Raw genomic sequence first — 27,071 nt, 5'->3', positions numbered from 1 at the left:
GGTTCAGAGTCAGGTGGCTGGTGGTAGGGAGGGAGAAAGGGCTGACTCTACAGCCTCTTGGTCAGAGGAGAACTGGCAATTCAGCAGCAACAGAGCAGGGAGCAGAACAGAGATGCCTGAGTAGCCCACAACCAGAAGTGGTGTGACCATACATTTGTTGTCAGTTTCTTTGCCATTTGAATTTAGAATGTTTTGCTCTGGTTTATTGCCACAAAGGAGTAAGAAGCTTCTCTTGTGAAATTTACCACGAAGTCCCCCATCCTAGCAAGCAATTTCTAAAATCTTGTATTTTCAATTAGGCCCTAAAAGTCTAATCAGAAAGTAACACTTCTCCGACCTTTGCCCTAATGTTTTGTGTCTTCCGTTTCTTCATGATTTTTTTATCTTCTGTTTCTTCAAGATTGAGTGATCATAGTGATTTTGATTAGTCTCCATTATTTTTCCTATTTTTTACTCTGTGGGTAGGTTACAGAAATGCTCACAACAGGGCTTAAAGGGATACACTTAGGCTTTCTCGTGGAAACACACACAGAAGCTGGAGACTTCACCACAACTACTGAGGCTGCAAGGTCCATTCCTCCTTCTGGAATGTTCTAAACTCCAAACTAAGGCAATGAGAGTAACCAGTAATGACAAAATCCATATTAAGTGTGGGGAAAAAAAGGGAAGAAATTCTTCTCCAATACATATTTATTTCAAAGCTTGCACTTTGTTCGCGGTTTTTGTACATGAAATATAAATAACTACTTTAATAGAAATATGTTTTGAGCAAAGAAACTTCTTTAGTAAAGATATGAGACCTGGTGACTCTTAGGACCATTAAAAAAAAAAGGCTATGACGGAAACACTACTGCCATCTAGGGGCAGTATGACAATGTGATTTTTAAGGGTTAAAGAACACATTGCAAAGATGAATCCATTCACACAACAAATATTAAATACCTACTACGAAATAGGAGGTGTTTGTGAGAACGGTGCAGGGCCAGGTCATGTTGCATCCTGTTGTACACACAGAGTTGCTACAAATCGGAGCTAATTTGAATGGCACCTAACAACGTGAAATAGGAGCCCTGGTGGAGCAGAGATTAAGTCCTTGACTGGCGTTTCAAATTCACCTGCTGCCCCAAACAAGAAAGATGCTGCAGTCTGCTTCCCTAAACATTACCACATTAGAAACCCAACAAGGCTGATATGAGTCAAAATCAAGTCAGTGACAATGAGTTTGCTTGTTTTTATTTATTTTGGGCTTGGAATATGAGCCAAGTAAGGAGCCCTAAGGATGTAATTGTTAAATACTTGACTGCTAACCAAAAGGTCAATGGTTTGAATCCATCAGCTGCATAAAGACATAAAGCCTTGGAAACTCTAAGGGGCAGTTCTACTCTGTCCTATAGGGTCTCCATGAGTCAGAATCAGTTCAAACAGCATACTACTAGAACATGAGCCAAATATTTCAGTCATGTCTCTATGTTACTTCTTAAATAATCATTAGTATTAGATATTAAATTGATTTTCAGTATCATTATTTAAAACAACCTATTGAAGTTTATTACTTATAAAAATTATTGTAGAACAGAAGGTTGTGCAGTATCAAATTTAGGTCAAAAGAATGAGATATTTGTCCTTGGTCACTTGCTCACTATTCTAGTAACTGTTAAAAATAATTAATATATATTATACAGGAAAAATTCCATCAAAGTAATGTAAAAATAAGTGAGTGGATAAAAAAGAAAGTGATATGTGAACCAAGTGAAATGCGCACTTACTTTAAAACTGTCCACCATGAAAACCTAATCTTTCTTTGGAAATATATCTAATAATGAGTCTCTAGTTCTCAGACCCATTGGCTGGCCTGTTTCAGGGAAAAGCTGTAACAGGACAGGGTTTAAAGCATGGGCTCTATCTGGAGCCAGAGTCTAGGTTCAAGTTCAGCTCTACCTCCTAGTGTGGCATGACTTTGGAAAGTCACTTTACCCACTCTGGGTCTCCGTGTCTTCATACTTAAGATAGCTAACAATATATCTACTTGGACGTTTTGTAGGGAGAGGTTTAGCACAGTGCCTGACACATTGAGAGCTCAAGAAACGAGGAGGAGGAGAACCTTCAGGTGAAGAGAGTCCTCTTCTCACAGGCCCAACCACAGCCCCAAAGTATGCACCCCAAGATTCTGGAAACAAAATCACTGCTTGATTACAATTGTCATTCAGGCTTGGATAGATGTGAAGATCGAGAACTTCCCAGGCAACATTGTATTTGGAAGATATAAGTGAGGCTTCAACCATGTATTTTCACAAGTTATTAAAATGAATCAAACAAAATGAAATCTTCCATTGTACTGGCAAACCCTGCATTTTCCTTTATGGTACCCTTCCTGTACATTGTGGCGTGACCACAATGTAACCATTATGAAACTCTCCTCCCCTACCTTCCTCTATGATTGAGATTGCCTAGAGTTCTCCCTCTTCCCTCTCCAGGCCAGCTCCTTTTCCTCCTGCAGGGTCTCAGCTTAGGGCTTCCATGTTCCTTCCGATGGTTTCTATCTCAGGGCCCATTTGTTACCTTCACAGTATTTGTCAATATTAGCTTAATTGATTTTATTATTGTCGGCCTCCTCACGAGACCAAGTTTCAGGAAGCAGGGACCATGTCTGTCTTGGTCATTGTACTGTAGCATAGTAATTCCTCCATAAATATTTGATAATCAAATACATGATGAATGAACATAGGCTCATTTGTGTTAAGTGTACGTGTAATTTCTGCAGCCTATTCCACTTTGAGAGAATTAGAAGATAATACACTTAAGCAGCTAGCAAAAAGGGCCAGAACACTGTAAATAATACATATTACAGACACTTTAATTACATCTACACAACTCGGCTCGGCACCCAAGGCATCTGTCAAGCCTTTACATCATGCTCACTCATGTTTTCATTATTTTACAAAACCATTCCTTCCAACTCTTGCTACAGTGGTTTCCCTTCTGTATCTCCATACATGTTATTTTATCCAACAAAACACTCCCCAACTCTTAAAAATGCCAGATACTTTACAGTTCCTAGCAAGTTAACCTTTACATCAAAATATTCAACAAAACATTTCTTATTAATTCATTCCACGATTCTTATACTCCATAAAATGATTATCACAGAGTACCTTAATCTCTCACCTGCTACACTTACTGTGCGCTCTCTTAATCTAGGAGCCCTGGTGACACAGGGAGTAAAACACTGGGCTGCGAATGAAGCAGCATTTCTAAACAAGCTGCTGCTCGACAGAAGGACCTGGAGGCCTGCTTCCATACAGATTCACCACCTTTGGTACAGTCGTGAACTTGGAATCACCGGATACAACAGTTTATATTTTTCTCTAGTTGTAACATAGATATATATGCCCTCGCCCCCCACTGCATATAAATGTACAAATATTTCACTCTATGTGATATCTCTGTATCTGTATACTGATACCTCCAGCCTTGACCTTTCTACTACTCAAAGAGCAAAGTTAAAAAAATTCTGCTCAGTGTTCATTACTTGGCTCACAATAAACCAAAAATCAGACTCGAAAAAGCCTGTAGGAGGTAGGAGTCACCCGTTGCCGCGGAGACAAAGGGGTGACGCTTCAGTCTAAGCCCCACTCTCACTCAGACAACACATGGTGCTTGTGTTAGTGTTCTAAAACATTCATCATTTTTTGGTATGTTATTTGTGTAAAATATCGTAACCAAAGTAAGTGATACCACCAGTAGAGCTAAGAGCAAAACTAAGAACCAGGAAAGACTTAAAGAAAGAGATCATTGAAAAATCGGAATCAGGTCACCGTTTGTCTGATTTGGTGCATGGCTAAGTTGACATGATCAACATTTTTGAAAAAAGCAATTGATTAAAGTAGCTAATGTAGCCAGAGGTGTGAAATCATGAACCATGAAACAAAGAACACAGACCAGCTAAGAGTCTGAAGAGTTACTGTTAGTTTGGATAAATGAGAAACAACTTGATGGTGAGAACGTTTCTGAGGTAGTGCTAAGCAAGAAGGTTAAAGCCTCCATAGCGATTTAAAGAACTGAGCTTGACAACCAAGGCGTCATGGTGTACACACATACACACACACACACACATACACACACACACACACACACAGTTTAAAATTGCAAATCAGGCAGGAGTGACAACTATGTATATTTAGAAAGGTCTATGTCTTCTATTTCCTTGCCCAACAAAGTACTAAGGACTCAGAAAATGCTTTATAAATAATTTTTTTTATCAAAAATTTCAGTCATTCTTATTTCTTTTGAAAGTCTTATTAGCCACCGAATGCAAAGAATTCTTTGTGGAGTCATTTTTAAATATGTGAACTAAATAATAGATCCTACTTGAAGAACCAATTTATTGATCCTACTCCCTGATCCAATAAAAAAGCCCTGATGCCACTGTGGGTTAGGTGCTGGGCCGCAGCTCAAACCCACCGTGACGCCACAGGAGAAGGAAGAGGCAGTTTGTTCCCATAAAGATTTAGACTCAGAAACTCTAAGGAGAAATTCTACTCTGTCCCATAAGATTGCTATGAATCAGAATCCACTCAATGGTATTGGTTTGGGGATTTTTCTTTCCTTCATCAAATATAAATTGTATATAAATGTCCAGTTTCTGCATGTTCCCCCAAACCCAATATGCTAATTTTCTATAGTGACTTCAATGGAAGACTCATATGTGTATGCAAATAATGAATAGAAAAAAATATCCAAGTAGAAGTATACAGATTCCTAGTTCAATATATAGTAGACATACAAAATATCTATAATTTTCTGCATGTTTCCCAAACGCTAACACACTAAACTTAAAATTATAGTTAAAGTTAACGTTTCCTTTCTGAACATGCTTCATACCTCTGTCCAGAGACCCATATGGAGAGTTTCCCGTGGATGTTCTTTTTCCCTTCGGGCTGCTGTAAGTAGGTGAGTACTAAATGTTGCCATTTGCTTGGAAGGAACACATTCTCCTGTGATTCCACCTGTGCCAGTAAAACAGGCTTGGAATCATCATTTGAATCCATGCACATACTACAGGAAAAGAGAAAAGGCACAGATTAATAACATGAGACTTCTGACTCAGTATTTTTATTTCAACACATGATATTCAGTCTACAAAACTATAAAAATATTTATTACTATTTGTACAGTCATATTTTAAAATAATATTTGATGAAATTAAAGTTATTTGATTCAAAAAATTAATACCTATTGTACAATCTGTCTAATTGGCAAGATATTTTGGTGGTCTACCCTACATTGTGGAGTTACTGTGTGGGAATTAGAAGATAATATGCATAGTAAGATATGTATTGAGCTGTCCACCGAAACGACAGCAGTTCAAGTCCACAAGTTGCTGCACTAGAGATAAAGGCTACCAGCTCCTGTGAAGATTGAGTCTCAGAAATCCAAGGGGGCAGTTCTACTCTGTCCTATAGGGTTGATGTGAATTCAAATTGACTTGATGGCAGAGTTTGCTTTGGATATGAGTTTAATTGTAGATTTTTGGCTAGAATGTTACAAATATGGTACAATAGCTGCTAATACTTTTACTAAAGTCTTGATGGCAAGCCATTTTTACTAATGGCTTTGTGACAGTGATTTTGGCTTGGATATAAGAGCTTAACTGTAGAGTTTTTGGATAAAGCAATATTATAAATATGATATCAATAGCTGTTACTATCTTTATACAATTTTCTTTTTTATACATAAAATTTCTGTCTTTGCTAAAATTTTTTATGAACAAATTTCACATTCATGTATCTTATATCAAATTATTTAAATACATGATCTATCCTTGGGGGTTAGGGATTATCAATACCGAAAAATTAAAGTGCCTTTGCGGGGATCAGCCCACACTTGGATCATCAAGGTTTTGGATCCCAATGAAATCATATGAACAGAGCCTTCTTCGACGAGTCTCTCACCAGGATTTACATACTTTGCACCTTCAGGTCTGCTGTTTTCTAGCATTAAAAGATATTAAAATGATCAGTAAGACAGTTCATAAAAATTGAAATGGTGAATTTAAAATCATACTATTTGTTCATTTGTAGCAAGTTATTTATCCAGATTGTATTGACTTGACTTGTTCCAAATCAACAATAGTTCCAAAGTTTAGGTTAACCCCACAATTGCATAAAGAGTGAAAAGCAGTAATCAGTGCTTTAAGCAACTATTAAAAATTTTAAAATACACACTAATTGTGATCCCCTACAGGAATCTGCAGCATCCTTCAATTATCAGTCGGAGGAAGCCACTAAGACATAGACAGACCAAAGAAGCTCACGCCATTGCTACATGATTACCAAAAATACTCTTAAATGATTACAATGACATTATTTCTTTCTAAATTGATCATGTTAAAATCCTTTTTGAAAGATAATTGAATACAGTCAGTGTTTAGATTCTCTGAGAAATTAATGATCTTTAAACATAATTACTAAGTGATCAGAAACTAACTCTAAAATGCTTCCCAAAGCTACAGGAAAGACCATAGGCTTTGAGCCAGCTGGGTCATCACCTTGGCTTCGCTCTCACCAAATGAAATATCTGAATATTTATAGTAGGCTGGAACCTCAGTCATCCAAGCTACAGTATCTATGCAAAGCTATGTTAAAAGTACACAAACAAACATATGTCCAAAGTCACAGATGTTCAGGAAGATAAACAATGGCTAATACAGCACCTATACATTACTTCTATTTTTCAACAGGTAAAAAACCACCAACACTCTACCTAGCAATGACCATAGTCTACACAGAAACACACACACACACACACACACACACACACTCCCTAATACTCAAAAGGAAGAGTTAAAAACATCAATTATTTTGAGGACTATTATTGAAGATATTTAGAGAACATATGAGGTGGAATTAAAAAAATAAGTCTTATACTAAATATGAACTTGTACAAATAAAAATTATGATAAACTGTTTGAAGTCATATTGTAATTATATCTTAATTTAATGCTCATAGCAACTCTATACAAGATAATAAAATCCCTCTTTCTAGGTTAAGAGAATTGAAGCTCTAAGAGGTTAAGTAACTTACTCAAAGACACACAGCTTAGTGGCACAGGATGTGTTTCTGCAATATTTTATTACTATTGATAAACTTTTATATGTCTATTATATTTGAAGAGCCCTGGTGGTATAGTGGTTGTGCACTGTTGAACTGAAAATCTGACTTGAATAAGCCTGGGCCAGCTGGAGTGAGTCACGAGGTCTTGTCAGGGACACAAAGGAGTAATGCTTCCGTCTAAGCACTGCTCTCCCTCTGGCAACATGTAGTGCTTGTATTGTTGTGTTAAAACATTGGTCACTGTGTTTCTAATTGCACTTTATGTGCATAAAATGTCATAACCAGGATTCCAAAGAAAGTCAGTGCTACCAGCAATAAAGCTAAGAGGAAAATTGTGAGAACCACCATAGACTTAAGAAAGATTGCAAAATCTGACTCAGGTCACCACGTGTCAGATTTGGTGCCTGAATACCACGTCGCTAAACTGACATTATCGACATCTAGGGGGGAGGGCAAGCGATTAAAGCGATTAAGGTAGCCAAAGGAGTGCAATAGTTAACCACAGACCAAGAACCCAGATGATCAAAGAGACTGAAATGGTGGTATGTGAGAAAGCTAACAGCCTCCATAGTGATGTAATCAAAATGTTTTACAAGTGAGTGCTGAGCAGTATTTGAATACCAAAGTATTCAAAGCCAGCCATGCCTGGTTAGAAAAACTCAACAAGAGAACGGCAGACAGAGGAGAGAGGCCCAGTGAAAGGGCCAGTACAAATTAGGACGAAGCCAATAAACCAATTCAGGGCTGAATTTGCTGACTACATGGGTTTCTTTACCTAGCAAGTGTGCAATTGTGATGAAACTGAATTTGGGGGCGGGGGGAGTGTCCAATAGGACCTTAATTAGTGAAGACCAAAATCCATTGCCAGGCCACAAGCCTATAAAAGATATAATCCCTATTTCTAAAATATTTATTTCCTAATACAGCTCAGGATAAGATTTTTTAAAAATCTTCAAACTTAATTTTTTTACTTAATTTTTTTTGGTCATTGTATATATTACTCATTTTATTTTTATTTTTTCATTTTACAATCCATACATTGCTTGTATCAGGCAAATTTGTATATATACTGCCTTCATTCTTTTCTAGACATTTACTTTCTATTGGGCCCATGGTATTTATTCATTTTATAAGTGACTATTTATGTTGGCATGTTTATCAACTAAAAATATGAAACTTTTACTACAGAAGTGACATTTACGCTATGGAATCAAACAAATGTGGGTGTAAATTCCTTTTACCAGCTATCTACTTGTTCACGCTTTTTAACTTCATATGCAAATATATGATCACTTGCCTTACTGAATTACGGGGAAGATGAAAAATGAGAAGAGTTGAGCAAAGTGACACACATGAAAAAGCACTCAATGTACCACCAAATAGTATCATCATTCATATTATTTATGTAGTACAGTTTCTGATAAATATTGGGTGGCAAAATTCAATTCACAAAAGATAATACTATAACTGAAAGATGACAAATTATCTGCCTAGATCTGAGGGGGGGAAGCAGTCTCCCAGGCTAACCCATAAAAGCATATAATAAGTATTACACTTTGCTAACCATATGGATTTTAATCACCGGGCCAGCCAGTCATCTGTAGGAAAATGGATTCAGAACTCCAACTCTGAATATCAGGTGACATTTCCTCGCGCTTCATCTGACAGAGTGATTAGGACTTCCCTTTCTATCCATCAAGCAGTGGTAGAGGACCTCCCTGACAACAGGACACCAGTGAAGGCTTTAGTGTTCTAAACTGAGGGTCAGAAAGGCAGGGTTCAGAGCTGAGGAGGTGAGCCCCTCCACAGAAGTAAAATACTGACGCACCTGTCTCAGTAAGCCATTGGACTCACTGCAAAGACTTGAAGAATTAGCCTACCTGCTTTCCTTCCTACAACCAGAAACTGCTTTTGATGAACAGTTTCTTCTAAAATAGTTTCATTGGCATTGAATGGCAATTCTTCAGTGAGAGAAAGAATTAGAATTACATTTATCCTGATACTGGCCTGAAGAGCACACATCGTTACCACGTGTCTCATGTTACCTCAAATCATCCTAGAATTATGTGGAGAAAAACTGACACATTTAAACAACCCGTAGCACATAGCAGAAGAGGAGCACTGAGGTAAGAAACGGCATGGAAGGAGCAACTTGAAATGAAAGGAGCTAAAATGAGGCTGATTAACAGGATACGGCAAACAGGTAGCAGCAGAAAGACAGAAAAGTGGCTCCAGGGCTAGCCTCTCCTTTTCCCCACTAGGAGCCAGCCTAAGGCAGTAGTGGGCCCCCAGATATGAAGCAGGAAAGGAAACACATGACCCAGCAGTAGAAACACAAGAAAAGGGGACCCTCCACCCCAATGGCTAATGTAGGGAAGGAGATGGAATGTTGAAGGCCACCTGACACCCCAGGTTTTAGTGTCAGGACTTTCCAGTACTATGCAAAGACATTAAAGATGAGGAACGTGTTAAGAATAAGTTAGAACATCATTGCATGCTTACAGCGCAACCAAAACTACCACCTAAAATATCTAAGTGTACAAATCAGGTAGCTCTGACATACCTGCTCCTTCAAAACTGTTATTCCAAACAAGGACTGATTTGTTTCTCTTCTTGGTCTTCTTTGTTTTTTCTGTGGAATGCTCAGTCTCATGGATACAATCCACACTAAACCACAGAGACACACTGAAGCCCTCTGCCAGGTGGGGCCAGCAGTTTTGCCCCAGCAAGGGCAAGTGGACTGGGGCTATGTGCCAAGAGGAGAGCAGCTGGTGGGGAAAGTTTTCACTGTCAGCCTCTTTCCTGCTCTGTGAGAGCCGAGCTCGTCTCAACAATCCCATGGCCTTACTGTGGAGAATCCCCGGACACTTCTGTGATGAAGCACTACTGTTTGCATTTGGGGGATGCATTAAAGGGAAGGTCAGATACTGTGAAGGGCTCATAGTAATATCATTTTCGACAATCTTCAGAATACCCTGAAGAAGAATTTCCTAGAGAAAAAGAAATGCAAAAAAGCATTACAATCACGTTACAAATTACACAGTCATGTTAAAATTCAGATTACAAAAAAACACACACATAGCCACATACATCATCAATACTTCCTTATCTATTTATTGTATCATTAACATTCTTATTTGTGCATAATTCAAATAAAATGTGAAATAGAAATTTTATTTGTGTAACATACAACCTCCTGTGGCTAGTATACTTTAAATTTAAATGTTTAATAATTTTGATAGTTTTAAGCTTTATAAATTAAATATAATAATTATATCAGACAGTTGTTTATTTCCAAGCAGACTATAACTCTGCCCTTAGTTATTTCTTAATGAGGGATATATTCAGAGACCTTACAAATGCTCCAAACTTAAATAGAGTTTAAGGTTTTATATATAATTAGAAGTCTTTGGTTAAAATGAAACGGAGAAGAGAGGAAACTAGTATTTAATAAGTAGAGCAGGCATCCACAAACTACAGCCCGCAGGCCACATGCGGCCTGCCCCACTGAGGACATTTAGCCGGCCCCCAGGTGTTTTTGCCCCGTTTGTTTTTTTACTTCAAAATAAGATATGTGCAGTGTGCATAGGAATTTGTTCATAGTTTTTTTTTAAACTATAGTCCAGCCCTCCAATGGGTCTGAGGGACAGTGAACTGGACCCCTGTTTAAAAAGTTTGAGGTCCCCTGAACTAAAGAGACAAAAAGTAAGAAAGATGAACTCAGAACATCATGCCTAACTCATGCATAAGATGATATTTAATGGTGATTATGACAATGATAAATACATTTAGAGACAGTAATAGAGATTTCCATAAATGTCAGTGGGTTGTATAATATCTATGGAAGTGGTTTCTACCGTGTTCCACAGAGGTCCCTTAGGATCCCTGAGGCTGGAGTAGGGTAGTGAAATAGGCAGGACTCTCAACTTCCAGTCCTGCTTTAAACGAAAGATGCTCCAAGGTCTTTTTACTTATCACTCTAGTTAAGACTTCACTATAAAAATTAGATTCTCTGCAAAGATCAGTTTAAAAGCCTTCTCAGCCAATGCACCTCACTGCAGCCTCGCCTTGTCTGTGGGGTGGGGAGCTTATGTGTTACTCTGATACTGGACAGGCTTCGTCCGAGCGTCCAGCTTAAGACTTACTAGGACGAAAGGCCTGACAATCTACTTCTGAAAATCAAGTCTGTGAAACTGCGCTGGGTCACAACAGTCCATCTACAAACTCTCAGGGGAATGGTGCAGGCCTGGCTTTGTTCTGCTGTGCATGGGGTCTCAAAGTGTCATGTGCAGACTCATTGACAGCTAACATCAACAACAAACTACACCCTTGGAAAGATGCAGTAGAAGATAACTGAAGAAGAGATAGGAAAAATTTTAAGGATAATCCTCAAAATCATTATTTTCATTCATAATGAATTCTACGTAGTAATGAAAATTATTTTGTATATCTCAATAAAAAATATTGAGGGTCTGTGATTTCAATCTGTGCAAATAATAATTGAGTATTTCATATATAATAACATGGAGTTAACTGTGTAACAATTACAATTAAAAATGATTTTAGTGATTTTCAGACAATTTAAAATCAAAGTAAACTATGGCATATTTACTGTACAAGGAGATTTCTCCAGAAATACTCTCAAAAAATGGATTAAGTCTTCTGAGTATGTTCTTGAACTCATCAAGGATACCAAAAGATCCACCAGTAGTCTCTGGCAGGCTAAATTGAAGAAATAAAAAAAAAATTAAAGCTATTATATACTTCAATTAAAAAAAACCTACTGTCACATCTTGAATGAATTCTGAATAATCTAATAATTTCAAAGTTCTTGAAGAAATAGCAGCATAACTAAATGTAAGTAATCAACTAATCAAACAACTAAGACTTAAGACTCAAAAATTATTTTAAAAATTATTTAACTTCATAACCAAGTAGATTAATGTTTAAATTATAACTATCATATTTTAAACAGAAAATTAAGTAACAGTAAAAGTAGAAATATTAGAGATTTTGTAAAATCTTAAGCATCACAATTTAGTATGAGCATTTCCCATTTTCTATCAGGAGGTTTAACATAAAATATAAGTGGTGGTACATAAACTAATAAAAATTTATGGAGTAGAATAATAATTAATATTTTTAGAGCACATTATAGTGTCTAAAGTACTTTATATTCATTTTGTCAGCTCACCCATATATTCATATATTTACACATATAAATATATATACCACAAATTAGAGATTTTAGAGCTGACAACTTACAGTGAGATTGTATGCATGGCTCTTACTCGGTGAGTAATCTTATGAGTGTATCAGATAAGAGATTCTAAAACAGTACTTGAAGATGGCAAAGGAAATGGATAAAATGAAAAAAAATGGCCTGGAACCTCTGAACTACGAAGGGGCTTAGTGTAGGTAGGAACCAATCTACCAATCTATCTCAAGTCTAGAGAGTCATTAAGTACTTTCAATAAGTAAATGGGCAAAAGGAAATCTCTTCCTTAATATAATTCAAATCAATATATAGAGTAGGAATGATAACTGTTGTTAGGGACTGTGGAGTGGGTTCTGACTCACAGCAAACCTATGTACAATGGAACATCGCCTGGATCTATGCCACCCTCAAAACTGTTCTTATGTTTGAACCCACTGTTGCAGTCACTGTGTCAGTCCATCATGTGAAGAGTCTTCCTATTTCCCTTCCCCACTCCATTACCAAGCACGATGTCCTTCTCCAGGGACTGCTCTCTCCTGACAACATGCCCAAAGAAGGTGAGACAGTCTCCCCATCCCTACTACTAAGGAGCATTCTGGCTGTACTTCCAAGATAGACTTGTTGTTCTTTGGCAATTCATGGTAGTTTTGCGATGAAGAAGTCATTGGTCTTACAAATTCTGTCACGTGATCTTGAGTTCCATTTCTATCACTGCAGCCATATTTTCCAACTAGTGTTCCTTCCTCTTTGTTTCCAACTTTTGCATTCCAATAGCCAATAGTTATCAATGCACCTTGATTACATGTTTGATCAATTTCATAATTAAGACCGGTATAATTATTCAATTTCTGCATCACTAGCTATGGTGGTTGATGCTTAAGTAGGAATAATAGAGGCATTGATTGGAAGTCCTTGTATACGGAAAGATAATCCTATCACAGACAGCACTGTACTTTAAGACAGATTTTGAAATGCCCTTTCTGGTGATGAAGGCAATGTTACTCCTCTTGAATCTGTCATTCCCAGCACAGTAAACCATATGATTTGCTGATTAAACACGGCCAATGCCAGTCCACTTCAGTACACCAATGCCTAGAATATCTATCTTTATGTGTTCCATTTCATTTTGACAACTTCCAATTTTCCTAGATTCATATTTTGTACATCCCAAGTGCCAATTGTTAACAAATATTTGCACCAGTTTCTTCTTAGTTTTAATTGTGCCCTATCAGCAAATAAAGGTACTGCAGGCTTTACTCTCCAAAGCTTTAGGAAGGCAGCTCCTGGCATGATCTCTGAAAATGTTCTGCTGCAATGCATTAAGTTTTCAGTATCTGACAGTGTTTCCCTGTGACCCACAAGGTTTTCAGTGGCTAATTACTCTGAAATGGACAGCCTAGTCTTTCTTTGTGATCTATTCTTAGTCTGGAAGCCCTATTGACACATGCTCTCTTTGGGTATCCCTACTGGTATTTCAATTACCAGAGCCTTGGTTTCCAGGCTCACAGCAACATGCATGCAATCACAATTATGACAGGCAAGAGGTAGAGAAGGAATGATGGGAATAAAACAAAAACCCTCATTTGGTGAACACTACCATATTACTTAATACAAGGATATTTACGTAGTTTCAATGTTTGTCCCTACAAGATGCATATGCATTACAGAGGGACAATAATAGTAACTTTACCACGGAGAAACCTGGTAGACACTTCCTTTACAGAGTGCTAAAGTTATTATCAACAGTGATGAAACATTTTGGCATGGTGTGCCTCCTGCTACAGGGCAGGGAGAAGGGCAGAACATAACTTCTGAGGTATTCCTGCTAAAATGTATAATATGAATTTAATCATAAGGAAACATCAGATAAAGCTAAATTAATGATTCAAGTATGTTAGGCTTTAATTCCCTTAAGTAAAATTTCGATATGGTTATACATTTCAGTGCTGTTTAAAATGAATAGTTTCTACTTACTTTGGAAATCAGAATCAGTCTGAATTAAAATACTTAAGAATCCTCCTAACAGACTTCTCACCATTCCCTAAAAATTAAAAAGGAATATATAATGAAAAAAATTACTGGAAAGCATGTTCTATGTAAGAAACAAAAAACCCCACTACCATCAAGTTGATTCTGACTCTTTACAACAACAGAAAGTCTTAACTTCTCCAGCAGATCAGCTAGATTTGAATCTCTGACCATGTAGCAAGTAGTCCAACACATCTGACAGTGCCACAAGGGCTTCTTATGTGTAAAAACACACATAATTTCTTTCATGGTTTTGTACTTATATATTTATTTAAATTATTTAAGAAAATTTAATAATTATTTTAAAATAATCAGCCTATATTACAATTGAATGCATTTTAAAAAGTCTACCCTTTCTCAAAAATATATTGTAATCCATCACTGGTCAATCAATGACATTAAAGTTTTATGCTACCTCAGAAAATTATAGAACTAAAAAGATTCTGGAATACCACATGTAATTTAAAACATACTTAGCAAAATCAACCACATGAGATTAACAGGGCAGTATTTCTCCAAAAACAAAGCTCAGATGGCAATAAGGGGCAAAAAAGAGGGACAAATGAAAACAGAGAACCCCAGTGATCATATCAGGAAGGTAGGCACCGACTGGTCACTGAAGACAAATGTGTGCATAAGCAAATGTGATGGAGAAAGCTGATGGTGCCCGGCTATCAAAAGATATAGCATCTGGGGTCTTAAAGGCTTGAAGGTGAACAAGCAGCCATCTAGCTCTGAAGCAATAAATCCCACATGGATTTATTACACACCAGCCTGTGTAACCACAAGGTGTTGAAGGGATCAGGTATCAAGCATCAAAGAACAAAAAAAAATCATAGCATTGTAAATGAGGGGGAGTTCAGAGTGTAAACCCAAAGCTCATCTGTAGGAAACTGGACACCCCCTTACAGAAGGGTCGTGGGGAGATGAGTCAATCAGGGTGCGATGTAGCACCGATGAAACATACAACTTTCTTCTAGTTCTTAAATGCTTCCTTCCCCCACTATCATAATTCCAATTCTACAGACCAGAGGATGTACACTGGTACAGATAGGAACTGGAAACACAGGGAATCCATGACAGATGATTCCTTCAGGACCAGTGGTGAGAGTAGCAATACCGGGAGGGTGGAGGGAAGGTGGGGTAGAAAGGAGGAACCGATTACAAGGATCTACATATAACTTCTTCCCTGGGGGATGGATATAGAAAAGTGGGCAAAGGGAGACATCAGACAGTGTAAGATATTGCAAAACAATAATAATTTATAAATTACCAAGGGCTCATGAGGAAGGGGAGAGCGGGGAGGGAGGGGAAAAATGAAGAGGTGATACCAAGGACTCAAGTAGAAAGTAAATGTTTTGAGAATGATGATGGCAACAAATATACAAATGTGCTTGACACAATGGATTTATGTATGGATTGTGATAAAGAGTGGTACGAGCCCCCAATAAAATGATTTAATTAAAAACAAAAAACAGAGAACGCAGTGAAGAACTGAGAAGAGTGCTGCTACCCTGAGGGGGCTGCCCTGTAAATCTTTTCTCGGACCACAATTAAAAAGGTCCAAAACAAAATACACTTAAGGTATCATAAAACACAAACAATAATTATCTCAAATATTTTTCAAACAAATGAGACTATAAATAAGTCATTACAGCATGAGTTTCAGAAATATTACCCACATTGAATTAGATGCATCTTTTACCTGTTGTATAAGCAGAAGAATATTCTTTTCTTTCTGCCTGATGATTTTCAAAAAACTCTCAAAAACATGAGCAAGCACATCAAGTTTGGCTTTACTAGAAGAAAGTAAATTTAATTCCAGCATACAAATCTCAGGATATATGATTTCTCCTTGAGTGAAGTTTTCAACCAAGTAATTTGGACTACTGGATGCATTGAAACCTTCTGCCTCAGGCCTTAAATCTACCACTGAAAAGGAAAAATGAAAGTTGTATTTTTATCCCCTAGATACTGAATAAAAAGTTAAACTCATATTCATCATTTAGAAGATCTAGTGCAAAAATGTTATAAAATGTTTACTAAATTTATTCCTAGATGACTTTTGATTATGATATGAATCCTGAATGATTCATTTGTGTGGATATTTTTAATATTCGTTAGTAGCTTTAACAGTAATTTGGATATTCCCATTACGACTATTATCAAAAGTAATTTTTATAGAATTGATAAATTATGATACAGGTTTAATATATTACTCTACTACAAAATGGGGGGGGGGGGAATGCCATGCCAAACTTTTAAACCCCAAATATCTAAATCACAGGGTGGTTTAATTTGCCTGCCCGCAGTTCTGTGAAAATAGGCTTTGCTATTTGTTGAATGAATTCTATACTTTGTCTTCTTCATAATGAGAATCAGGTACCATCTCAGTGAATTGAAAAATTTGGCTAACTTGCTCCTAGAAGAGACTGTGAGGGTTTGCGCTTTGCTTTTTTTTTTTTTTTAAATGTTCATAATACATTCATTCCTTATGTATTCACATGGTTAGTTTCCAAAGACCAAGTCCTTATGCAAAAAGTAATGGTCCTGGAGTGGAAGGAGGATCATCACTGTATAACTGCCAAATAATACCAATACTTAACTTTCTTTTTATCTTTTAACTTAATTTTCAACCACAGAGAATCATTGCCCAGCCAAGTTGACATATAACCTCAACCATCACAAGCAGTGTTACTCTCACCTCATACTTTTGCATTATTACCAGATGCATATAGCTATAGTCAGATTGATTTTTTCACTGTAGCCATAAATGGAAAATCTTATCACACAGGTTAATGCTGAGAAGTATATATTATTTCAAAACAGTCAATGAATGTTGAGTGGATATAACTAAAGCTTTTATAAATTTCTACCTAAGCCAGAATTCTTTAAATTAAATCACAGCTAGCGAATATATGAAGTGGAGGAAATCTAACAATATAAAATGACACTTATAATAGAACCAGTTTCCCATTAAGCCAATATTTTTCAAAAACTATCTGCTATGGGTCCATAAGGCCCATTAAGTAAAACATTAGTGATTTTTTTTCCCCCCTTCAATCAGATAGGAAAGAGGAAAGAGACTTTGGGGAAGATAAAGTAGTATGCAACTTAGTGACGACTGACAGGGCTGGGATAAGCACAAGGCCATCGCATTAAAAGTTGAAGCGTTTTCAGTAGTGTCCTGATTCTAGTTTAAGTCATCTTTTCCTTTCTACCCAACTATTGAGTCATGATACACGCGATTAGCTGAGTAGTTCCATCCTGACACCAAATTTGATCATAGTAACATGAAAAGAAATCTATGCTTCAGTACCTTTGGATATCATGATAAGATACAGATATCTGCATTTATCATCTTATTTAGTCTTTATAACAAACTATCTAATGTGCCCTTCTTGTCAGCTAACCTTTTTCTTATTTAGGCCTCAGTGTTAACATCACCACTTTAGAGAGACTGTCCTTGGATCACCCAATAACAATCACATCACTTGTTTTATTTTTTTTCACACTGCTTAGTGCTGATATTTATTGCCTTTCCTACTTAAATACATATAAAAGAAGGTCCTTTGAACTTCATCCCTTTATTTGTAGGCACTCAATGTTTGTGATAACTTTTAAATTGTGTTTGTATATAGATATATATATATGCCAAAATTTGCTGTGAAGACCAAATAAAACAATACTGCAAAGGAACATTTTCAATGGTAAGGCCAGACAGATTTCTAAAGCAGCATTATTATGCTAAGGAAGTAACAATCTGACTTGCAAACCCAATCCTAAGGGCGTGGATGCCATTTACCATCATCCTGGCTCTCACTTTCCTCAGGATTGCTTTCACTGTCTGCCTCATAACCTTCTTCCTCAACCAAAAGTTTAAAACTGCAGCACGGAGAGTCCTCAGCTTCTTCTGATAAATCCCCAGGTTGAGCTGATAATTCTTCTTCTAAATGGTGGCTCTATAAGATCAACATATACACAGGTGAAAGTTGGAGAACTTTTCATTTACACTAATAAAATACTTATTGCTCTAAAATCATTTAAAGGATATCATCAAGGTTTCCTTTAGGGTAAAAATCTTAATAATCAATATTATCCATTATTGATTATGAAGCACACTCGGAAAATCTTCTCAGAATCTCTCATACAACTTGATTAGCATCTTTGAAAAGAAAGTTCCTAAAAGATTAAACAATGGATCGTTTTAGTTTTACTACAAATCTAAGAAATTTCATTCTAGTTACTCAAAGAGGAAATCACTAAACATGATGTTTAGTCAAACACTTAATGCTGACTACGGCATATTATTTCTATATATTTATTTATAGGAAATATTTCCATAGAATTTTTGTTTCTTTTTTTAAAAATATGGAACACTTCACGAATTTGTATGTCATCCTTGCGCAGGGGCCATGCTAATCTTCTCTGTATCGCTCCAATTTTTTTTAGTATATGTGTTGCCAAAGCGAGCACGAATTTTTATGTTTCATAGATTAAATAACCAGACAAGACATTTAAAATTTTCAAAGATTTCACAATGCAATTATCTATTTACAAGCATTTCAGAAATCAAGTTTCAGCACTAACTTCCTGCATAATAATTTGTAGCATGAAATTCTTCTTTTAAAATGCTACCAAAGTGAAGACACTGGTCTTTATTTACAGTCAGTCAACTGATTCAGCAGTAAGATTAATAGCTATTTGGGGAAGTTTTATTTTATGTTACGACAAACAATAATATATATGGGAAAGCATTCTAAAGCATCTTGTGACTAGATTAAGGAACTAAAAAACACTAATAACTCAACTGACTGTCAGAATTGACTCTATGGGGCAGAGAAAAACTGCCCTGTAACACACACAAAATTTTTAAATGTTGTTATTTTCTATAAGAATACTTACTACTGATTTTAATGTTGAAGAGTTTAATTTAAAATAAAATATTGTGTAAATATTATTTGTACCAGTGTTGGGCTAGATAACAGGGCTTAGTCCTCATCATCTCTGAATTAATACTTAATAAACTATCCAGTTATGCCAGACTTTTCTAATCATATAATTTTGAGAGTAACTCTCAGCAACTTTCCAGATTAGATGAAAGATGCCATGACATACTGCTCTCCTATTGAACCTACTTTTCCCCCAAAACCATTTTATTGGGAGCTAATACAGATATCTTATCATCCATTTTTATTAGATAGGGGACTGACTAAATATTATCTATCTCAGATGATACAGAAAGGATCCACACATCCACCGAACGAAACCCTGGTCCCGATGTTCTAGTCACATTCATCAGTGTCCTCATCTCATTCCACACACGCTGCTTCTTTTGACATACGCACATAATAATACCGAGGTATACTTGCCCCACGACTTGTAAGTTACTCGTACCTTCTCAATCATAGCATCATTATGTTCAAAATCTGCTGAGTGATTCCCCAACGCAACTCGAAGCAGGGCATCAAATAAAGGTTTTGCTAAATCAGTCTCAGTCACCTTTGAATGGGAAAGCTGATCCCTCATTTCAAGCAATATATTTTCCACAGACAAATTCTAAGGTAAAATGAAAGAGACTAAGAATATTAATATGAATTTTAACAAATTACACAATGATAAAATAAATAAACGTATAAGCAGATAACTAGTCAACTAATTTACAGTTGATATGAATGCAAAATAATCATATAAATATCTGTCACATATATATCTCACTATTATAATTAATAATATCTATTGAATATTTTATTTCTATTTGGTTTTTTAAATTTCAATATACTTTAATTAAACTACATAGAAAATTAATTTCATTATACACTTATACACAGAGACCCCTTAAAAATTCAGATTTTTCATTAAATATTTGTAGGTTTTTTTTCATAGAGAGTCGTAAAGCTTCAGTGAATCCCTTTTAATCTTTTTCTCTCCATCTCTTGTTCATGTGTTCCCTTCTTGTGACTTGCCTAAATCCCTATGTAAGTGATGAGACCCTAAAGATAGATAAGAAAGTGACTTCTCTTTCAGGAATTCTTCGTCGAATGTGAGAAATAGATAAATACAAATAAAACACAGTATGTTTACAATACTAGCACTATAGAAATACAGTTCTCTGAGAATGCAAAGGGGGAAGATACCTGACAGACGTGGCACAAGTGTCCCAGAGGAGGGGTTGTATGAACAGACAGTGAAGAACAAGTAGGACACAGCAGAAAGAGAGACAGAAGGAGAGCAGATATTTGGCACAAAAGTGCATGGCACAGACTAGCGCCCTGCGAACCTGTCAACTTGTCGATATGACTGCAGCATGATATAGTAGCAGGAAATGAAGCTAAGGAAGTAAAGGAATGGTATCAGAGCTTAGATTGTGAACATCCAGATTAGAAGACAGTGGAAGCCCAAAATCCACTTGCAGGGTCCCCACATGGAGGACGGCTCCAGTGAGTCCCCTCTGCCCACAGGCCGCGGATTTGAATGGCCTTGCGGTCAGACCCAGGGCATTGTAAAGGTGGTTATGGCAGCTGTAATTAGGTTAATAGCTTAGCATCTGACTTCCATTTTGACCCATTTTAAAGTTGCTTCCGTTTTTAATATGTTCTGCTTTCGTTCTAATTGAGGTTTTCCTGCTTTATTTAGTTACTGTTGTTGGTTTTGTTTCTTTTTTTTTTTCTTGATTTCTGTTTGTGTTTCATCTGATTTTCTGTAATATGAAACCCAAGAGAAGGAGAACTGGATAGCGGCATGGCAGGGAAGGATGGGGGGATATGAGGAGCTAATACTCATGAGTACGAAATGAAAATGAGTATGAAAATGGTTGTGGTGATGATTGCAGAAATCTTCATGTGATTTAACTATTCAATTGTAGGCTGTATGAGGTATATACCAATCAAATTATTTTTTAAAATAACTAAAAGGTTTCAAGTTGTTGTTGTCTTTAAAGAAGGTAGTGAAAGCAAGACCAAAAGTGCATTGGTAAGGAGTACGGATTTCAACTGCATCTTGACTTTACAGGCAGGAACCAGAATGGAGACGGAAACTACCAATAGGGAGAGACTGCTGACAGAGAGAAAAAGTAAGTTAGTTAGGGCAGAAGAGGTCTGCCGTATTCAAAGGTTCCAGAGAAGCAAGACCAAAGACTGAGGATTCTTACGTAAGTGATTCACTATGAAGATGTGTTCTCAGGAATGTGAAGTGAAAACAACAGGTCAGGGTAAGAAACTAGGTGAAGATGTAGTTTCAAGAGAAGACTGGTCTTGGCCTAATCCCATGTGACCCTCTGGAGCCTGAACCCTACCCTAGCAATGGTCTCCAGGCCCTCATATCCACCAGTCACTGCTTGTCAGCATCATTTCCAGGTTTGGAGATGTGTCTCCCCTAGGACAAGGAAGCCTTCAGAACCAGATGTAGGCCCTTCACTGGTAAAGATGCATCAGCTTGGTAAAGGGGATTGTCAGGGCATACATACACCCCTCCCCCTAAGTCTCACACCAAGATTGTAAACTTTCAAACATATAACCATTATTACTCTTCTGACATTTAATGCATAACTAGTGATTTTGAAGGCTGGCGACTACTGAGCATGGGATTTTACATTTTCACTAAAAATGGTCACCTTCCATAGGTCAAGAACAGGGTTATCTTCTTCTTTGTGCCCTTCACAATCCAGGGGCTGTGCTAAGCATATAGGAAGTTTTCACACTTAAAAACAGTAATATTGAACAGTAATAGTTTGAGTTGAAACTTTAAAAAATTTAATATTGCACAAAAGCTGGACTAAAGACAAATTATTACCTGGTTTTGTAACTCCAGTTCCATCTTTTGCTGACTAGTCCTGGCGCTATGAAGACAAATGGCCAGAAGGGCTTCCAAAAGGCGTATGCTCTGAAGTGCGCTCTCGCGGTCTTGGCTTGGAAATCCTTGTGCTTTCTCAGGAGTAGCTTCCGTAGCTGAAATGTGTTCCACATTTGTGGGAGAAATAGGCCGTGACTCTGATTTGCTCAAACCATCAGCATTCTCTATTAGACTACTCACTTCTGGTACTGTGGGATCATGTTTTACTGGCAAAGATACGAAATCTTCCTCTACAGCTATTACAGAATGAGAAGTTCTGTTTAAATCTTGGCTTTCATTCACATTTTTACTTTCCTCCTTTTTCTCTTGCCTCGCATCCTTATTTCTGAATACTTTCTGTATTAGCATAAATATTAACTTATGGCACACCTGGAAGCCACCAAGCCTACAAAATTGCTTCTGGAAGACTGAACTTAGCATGTAGATCCAGTGGCACATTGACCAAATGTCTGCTGCTTGGTGCATGTGTTCAGGAGAAGGCAAGGCCAGGCTCTCAAGGGATAGGGATGGCAGCATATGACTCAGGGGTTCACTTGCTGTACTGTCATAGCCGGAAGTATCTTCTGAGTCATTGGCGGAATCCCGATCAGAATCAGCTTCTTTACTCACGCATAAAAATGCCACACAGAGGAACAGGTTTATTGTGTTGATATGAACATCCTGGTTCACAGTCCTCCATTTCTTCGGATAAGCATCTTTGAGGTCAGTATAAAACTTGCTGAGACTCTGAGGAGAATCTGAATGAACTTGCTGGTTATGAAAAGGTGTACCTACATTTAAAGATGATGGCACCTTCTGTTCTTTGTCTAGCTCATTAGGTCCTGGAATCGGAGTATCTTTTTGCTGTTCTCCTAGGCTGATTATCAGCGTTTCAAAGGCTTTTAGGGAATGGCTTCGAATACCATCTAAGTAATTTAATTCAATTATCTGACTTACTCCATTACAATTTAAAAACAAATCTCTTATTACCCTGCGAGAGAAAAAAATATAAAAGAGTTTACATTTAGCATTAGCACTTGCAAATATGTATTTAACACACCATTACAGCTTGTGGTATAGACTAAACAGTACATAATTTGATTCATCAATTATTTAGCTAAAGCTCTGACTTAGAATCTCTAATTACTTTTCACGTCCTTCTTTGAATGTTGCCTAATATATGATTGATTTTTTAATTAAATGCATTCTAAGCTAGAGCAATTTAAGGAAAACCATTTTTCTCCAAATGGTACATTTTACCTAAATATTAAATGCCACAAGTACCATCACATGGTTACCAGATTGATTAATTCATGACTTTTTGCTGGCCTTAGATCTGTACTCAGAGAAAAAGAAACAAATTCCAGAGCTACAGGGGATGATCAGCTCTGTCTCTGACATGGAACGCCAGGTCGTTGAGATTCTAGCAATAACTTTAATATAAATCAGCTCGGTGATTTCTAGTTCTTATTTTACAAAGATACAGGTTATCCATAAATATTCCCAGGAGTTACAAAACTTTCTAATCAAATTCAGTGTTCAATTTTATTTTTAAAAAATAATATCTGAATTTAAAAATATATATTATAAGGCATTGATTTAATATTAAGGTTTTAAGGTAATTTTACTACTATGGACAAGTAATGCCACAAATGAAGACATTGATTTGTTTTAATGTAAGTTTTTTAAATGGTAATGTACTTATTTGAAATGGCAGATCACTTACTGAAAGCAATTTTAAATAAGATATTTTTAATTTAACCATTACAATGTTTAGAAACTTGGTGGAATTACAGGTTATCTTAATCTTATTTTATTTATTTGTATTTCTAATTTTTCTACGCATATTTCTTAGGTAAGAAAATATAGATTTAATCCTTTAAAAGTTATCATCCCCTTAGTTCTACCTCCAAACATAATTATTTTTACATATGTACAGATTTTACATGGTTATAAATAAGTGTATCACATTTCACATTGAAAATTGTTACCTGTAAATTATTAAATTTTTAATAATTTAAATTATTAAATGTAAATTTCTCACATGCCAACATGAGCTTCGTAAGTATTATTTCTAATGGCTAAAGCTAATGTTCCAACAAGTAAGTAAAACAACTTATCCTTGCCCGCTGTTGAATGTAGGTGCTGCTTCCTCTTCTTTTAAAACTTGACTTTTTTCCACTAGGAAGTTAAAGTCAATTATCCTCTCCTCTATAATCATTCAGTAGAAACACATAGAAATGCAGACAGATATATAGACATCAACAGTAAATAGAGATTGATGGAGACATACAGATGGCTAAAAAATGTTCTTTTCTGACAATGGAAGATCTGAAAATATGATGCTTTGGTTGTTATATCAAAATTAAACCACAGAAAAGTAAAAAAGAGTAAAGTGTCTCAGTAATGATGAATTCCTGGAGTTAATAAGATTAGAAATTCAAAGGCATACACTTCATCACATACTCAAAAAGATCTGACCAAAACACACACACATACAAACCTGGACTTAAGCAGGATAGGCAGAGTTTTCAGGTAAATCTGAAGCACTTCCTGAGGCAAACTGTGGTTGTGATGGAGACGTACATGAGCTCGAGCTGCAGTAATGCTTTGGTGTTGACAATGATGGGCTAATTCAACTGCTCTTTGGAGCATGGGATTAAATATATAATTATACAATTTCCACTGTACAACTACATTGCCTTTCTGAATTAAATTGCATATGTGGTTGGCTATCTGTATGCTATGCAATCTGTCTTCTTGAAAAACAAAGTTCTGATAAGCCTCTAAAGCATCCCATTTCCACAATAAGTCTTCAGACCCACTGCTGGGCAGGATCCCTTGGAATCTGTAAGAGGGACTAGACAAATTTGATGAAGGTTCAGTGTCACGTGAGTTTTCCTGCAATGCTTCTTCTAATTTGGTCAACTGGTCAGCGTCAACAGTACAAATATTGCAAGCTGCCTTCTTACTTTTTTGAGATAACTCTGCTCCTCCCAACTGGTCCAAGATAAGTTTGGTAAGAATATTCAATATGTGCTGCTGAAAATTTTTTAGTGCTGGCAATTGAAAAGCATGGAGCAAAGGAATGATTACTGATTTTGGGTCCATACAACAGCATATTCCAACGCTACGCACACCAGACAGAATCTGGACACAAGTACTGCTCAAGGACACCTGTTGGAGTAGGCGCAAGCACTGATGAGCACACACCGCGATGCAGCAGCACCGTTCAGGGTAGTAAACATCCCCATCTGCAGTCTCTTCAAATGGGTTTTTTGAAACTTGGTTTTTAAAAGCTGAAACCAGAAGACCAGAGAGATCTCTGTGATGATGCATAAAGTGAGAATATTCACAGCGTCTGTGCCTTTTTCGTGTGCACACCGAGTGATGAAGTTGCTCTGATTTCACTTTTTTGACAGTGCTGATTATTTTCATCACGCCATTTATTAAGGCTTTCAGATGCTCCGAGGCCTCCGTGGGGACGCCCTCTCTTAAAACTAGCCATTCCATTTGAAGAACTGTTGTTTCAAATAAATGAAATCCATGATGTTGAATGAATTCCTGAACCAAATCCATGGCTTGGCTGAAGTAGAAGGGGTTAGAAGCTGCACTTTGAAGACAGCAGATTAGAATCTGCAGAATTCCTTCCAGAAGCTCAGGCAACAGAAGGGCTCTATGCCGATACTTTGAAAACACAAAATCTTCCCGAACCTCCTGTAGTGTTTTCTTTTGCCTTGGTGCAAAGGGATCAGGCTGCTTTTCCAGGCAAGTTCTAATTTTTAAAGTTGCTCTAAGTAACTCAGTTAAATTTTTCCTAAGACTTTCTGGCATCCGCTCTGCAGCAATAATATCTACTGACATAAGGTGCAGCGCTGTTCGAAACAGCATCCTTTGAACCAAAGCCACGGGCTCTTCAGTCCAGCCTGCAGCAACCGCTTGATTCTCCAAACTGTCATTCAGACGACAGCAATCTCCAAACCCTGCTAGGAATTCTGTCAGTGTTGGCACGACACTAGCTGCTAGTGCAGAATTATGATTCAAAGTAATGTCAAACTTACAAACTTTCTCTAATAAAGATAACAAAACATGGCATAAGTCAAACGGAGAATTGTTCATGTTACTGATAATAGACAACGCAGCTGGATCACTTAAAATGTCAGAGTTTGACTCCTGTCTTGGAATAATCTCTCTGGAATTTTCTAAAGCCATAATGTCAGGAGTCGTCTGTTCTTTGGTTACTGAATGGTCAACTTTTGCTCTAAAGTGGTCCTCTGTAGGGGACTGTGTTGCGTAATGCTGTGACAAATGGAACCTCCTATGCTTATTTGTTGTTACGCTTTTTTCATCTGAATTGGCTTCTGAATCTGATGTGGAGAGCTGTGTCTTTCTTGCATCTCGTATAGAGTAGCGATGGGTGATTTTACGCTGGCGTCTGCTTTTTTGAGAAATGTTTACTTTTGTGGAAACCTGACCAGATGAAATGCTTCCTTCTAAATATAATTTGTCCTGAGTAGACCGTTGTGAACTTGCATCCCTTTCCTTGGTCGGAATTATATCAACTGAGAACAGTAGATTAAAATCTAATAAAAGAAAGAGAAAAACTTTTAATTCCTCAATATATTTTAAAATTCAGTTGCTATAAATGATTATACCCTTATTTATATACTTTTATTTTCTTTAAAGTTATTTATTATGTTTCTGGGTCAATTTTCTTCCACATATGTACTCTTGCACTAAACAGTAAGAAAACAAAATCCAAACTCACTCCCATCCACTATGATTCCAACTCGCAGTGACCCTATAGGGCAGAGCTGAATGAACTGCCTATGTGGGTTTCCAAGACTGTGACTCTTTATGGGAATAGAAGATCTCAGCTTCC

General features: G+C 36.9%; 1 protein-coding gene and 1 non-coding gene across 2 annotated transcripts in view; both read right to left on the bottom strand.

The window, feature by feature from the left end:
- The window catches only part of LYST (lysosomal trafficking regulator), a 264,929-nt gene that overhangs the window by 174,662 nt on the left and 63,196 nt on the right, over nucleotides 1-27,071 (bottom strand). The window contains exons 5-14 of the mRNA XM_075532181.1: nucleotides 24,693-26,772; nucleotides 22,151-23,180; nucleotides 19,757-19,918; nucleotides 18,165-18,321; nucleotides 16,065-16,291; nucleotides 14,306-14,372; nucleotides 11,726-11,835; nucleotides 9,677-10,103; nucleotides 5,846-5,990; nucleotides 4,882-5,055 (exon numbers count right to left, since the gene is read on the bottom strand). Coding sequence (XP_075388296.1) covers nucleotides 4,882-5,055; nucleotides 5,846-5,990; nucleotides 9,677-10,103; nucleotides 11,726-11,835; nucleotides 14,306-14,372; nucleotides 16,065-16,291; nucleotides 18,165-18,321; nucleotides 19,757-19,918; nucleotides 22,151-23,180; nucleotides 24,693-26,772 — 4,579 coding nt within the window. The remainder of the gene's footprint in view (nucleotides 1-4,881; nucleotides 5,056-5,845; nucleotides 5,991-9,676; nucleotides 10,104-11,725; nucleotides 11,836-14,305; nucleotides 14,373-16,064; nucleotides 16,292-18,164; nucleotides 18,322-19,756; nucleotides 19,919-22,150; nucleotides 23,181-24,692; nucleotides 26,773-27,071) is intronic.
- On the bottom strand, nucleotides 18,725-18,835 carry LOC142438208 (U6 spliceosomal RNA). Its single transcript, XR_012782632.1, has one exon. It is a non-coding gene; the product is annotated as a U6 spliceosomal RNA (small nuclear RNA).

Source organism: Tenrec ecaudatus, chromosome 1 (assembly GCF_050624435.1).
Source record: "Tenrec ecaudatus isolate mTenEca1 chromosome 1, mTenEca1.hap1, whole genome shotgun sequence".
NCBI lineage: Eukaryota > Metazoa > Chordata > Mammalia > Afrosoricida > Tenrecidae > Tenrec > Tenrec ecaudatus.
The sequence above is the reverse complement of the archived record's forward strand: the minus strand, read 5'-3'. Positions and strand labels throughout refer to the sequence as shown.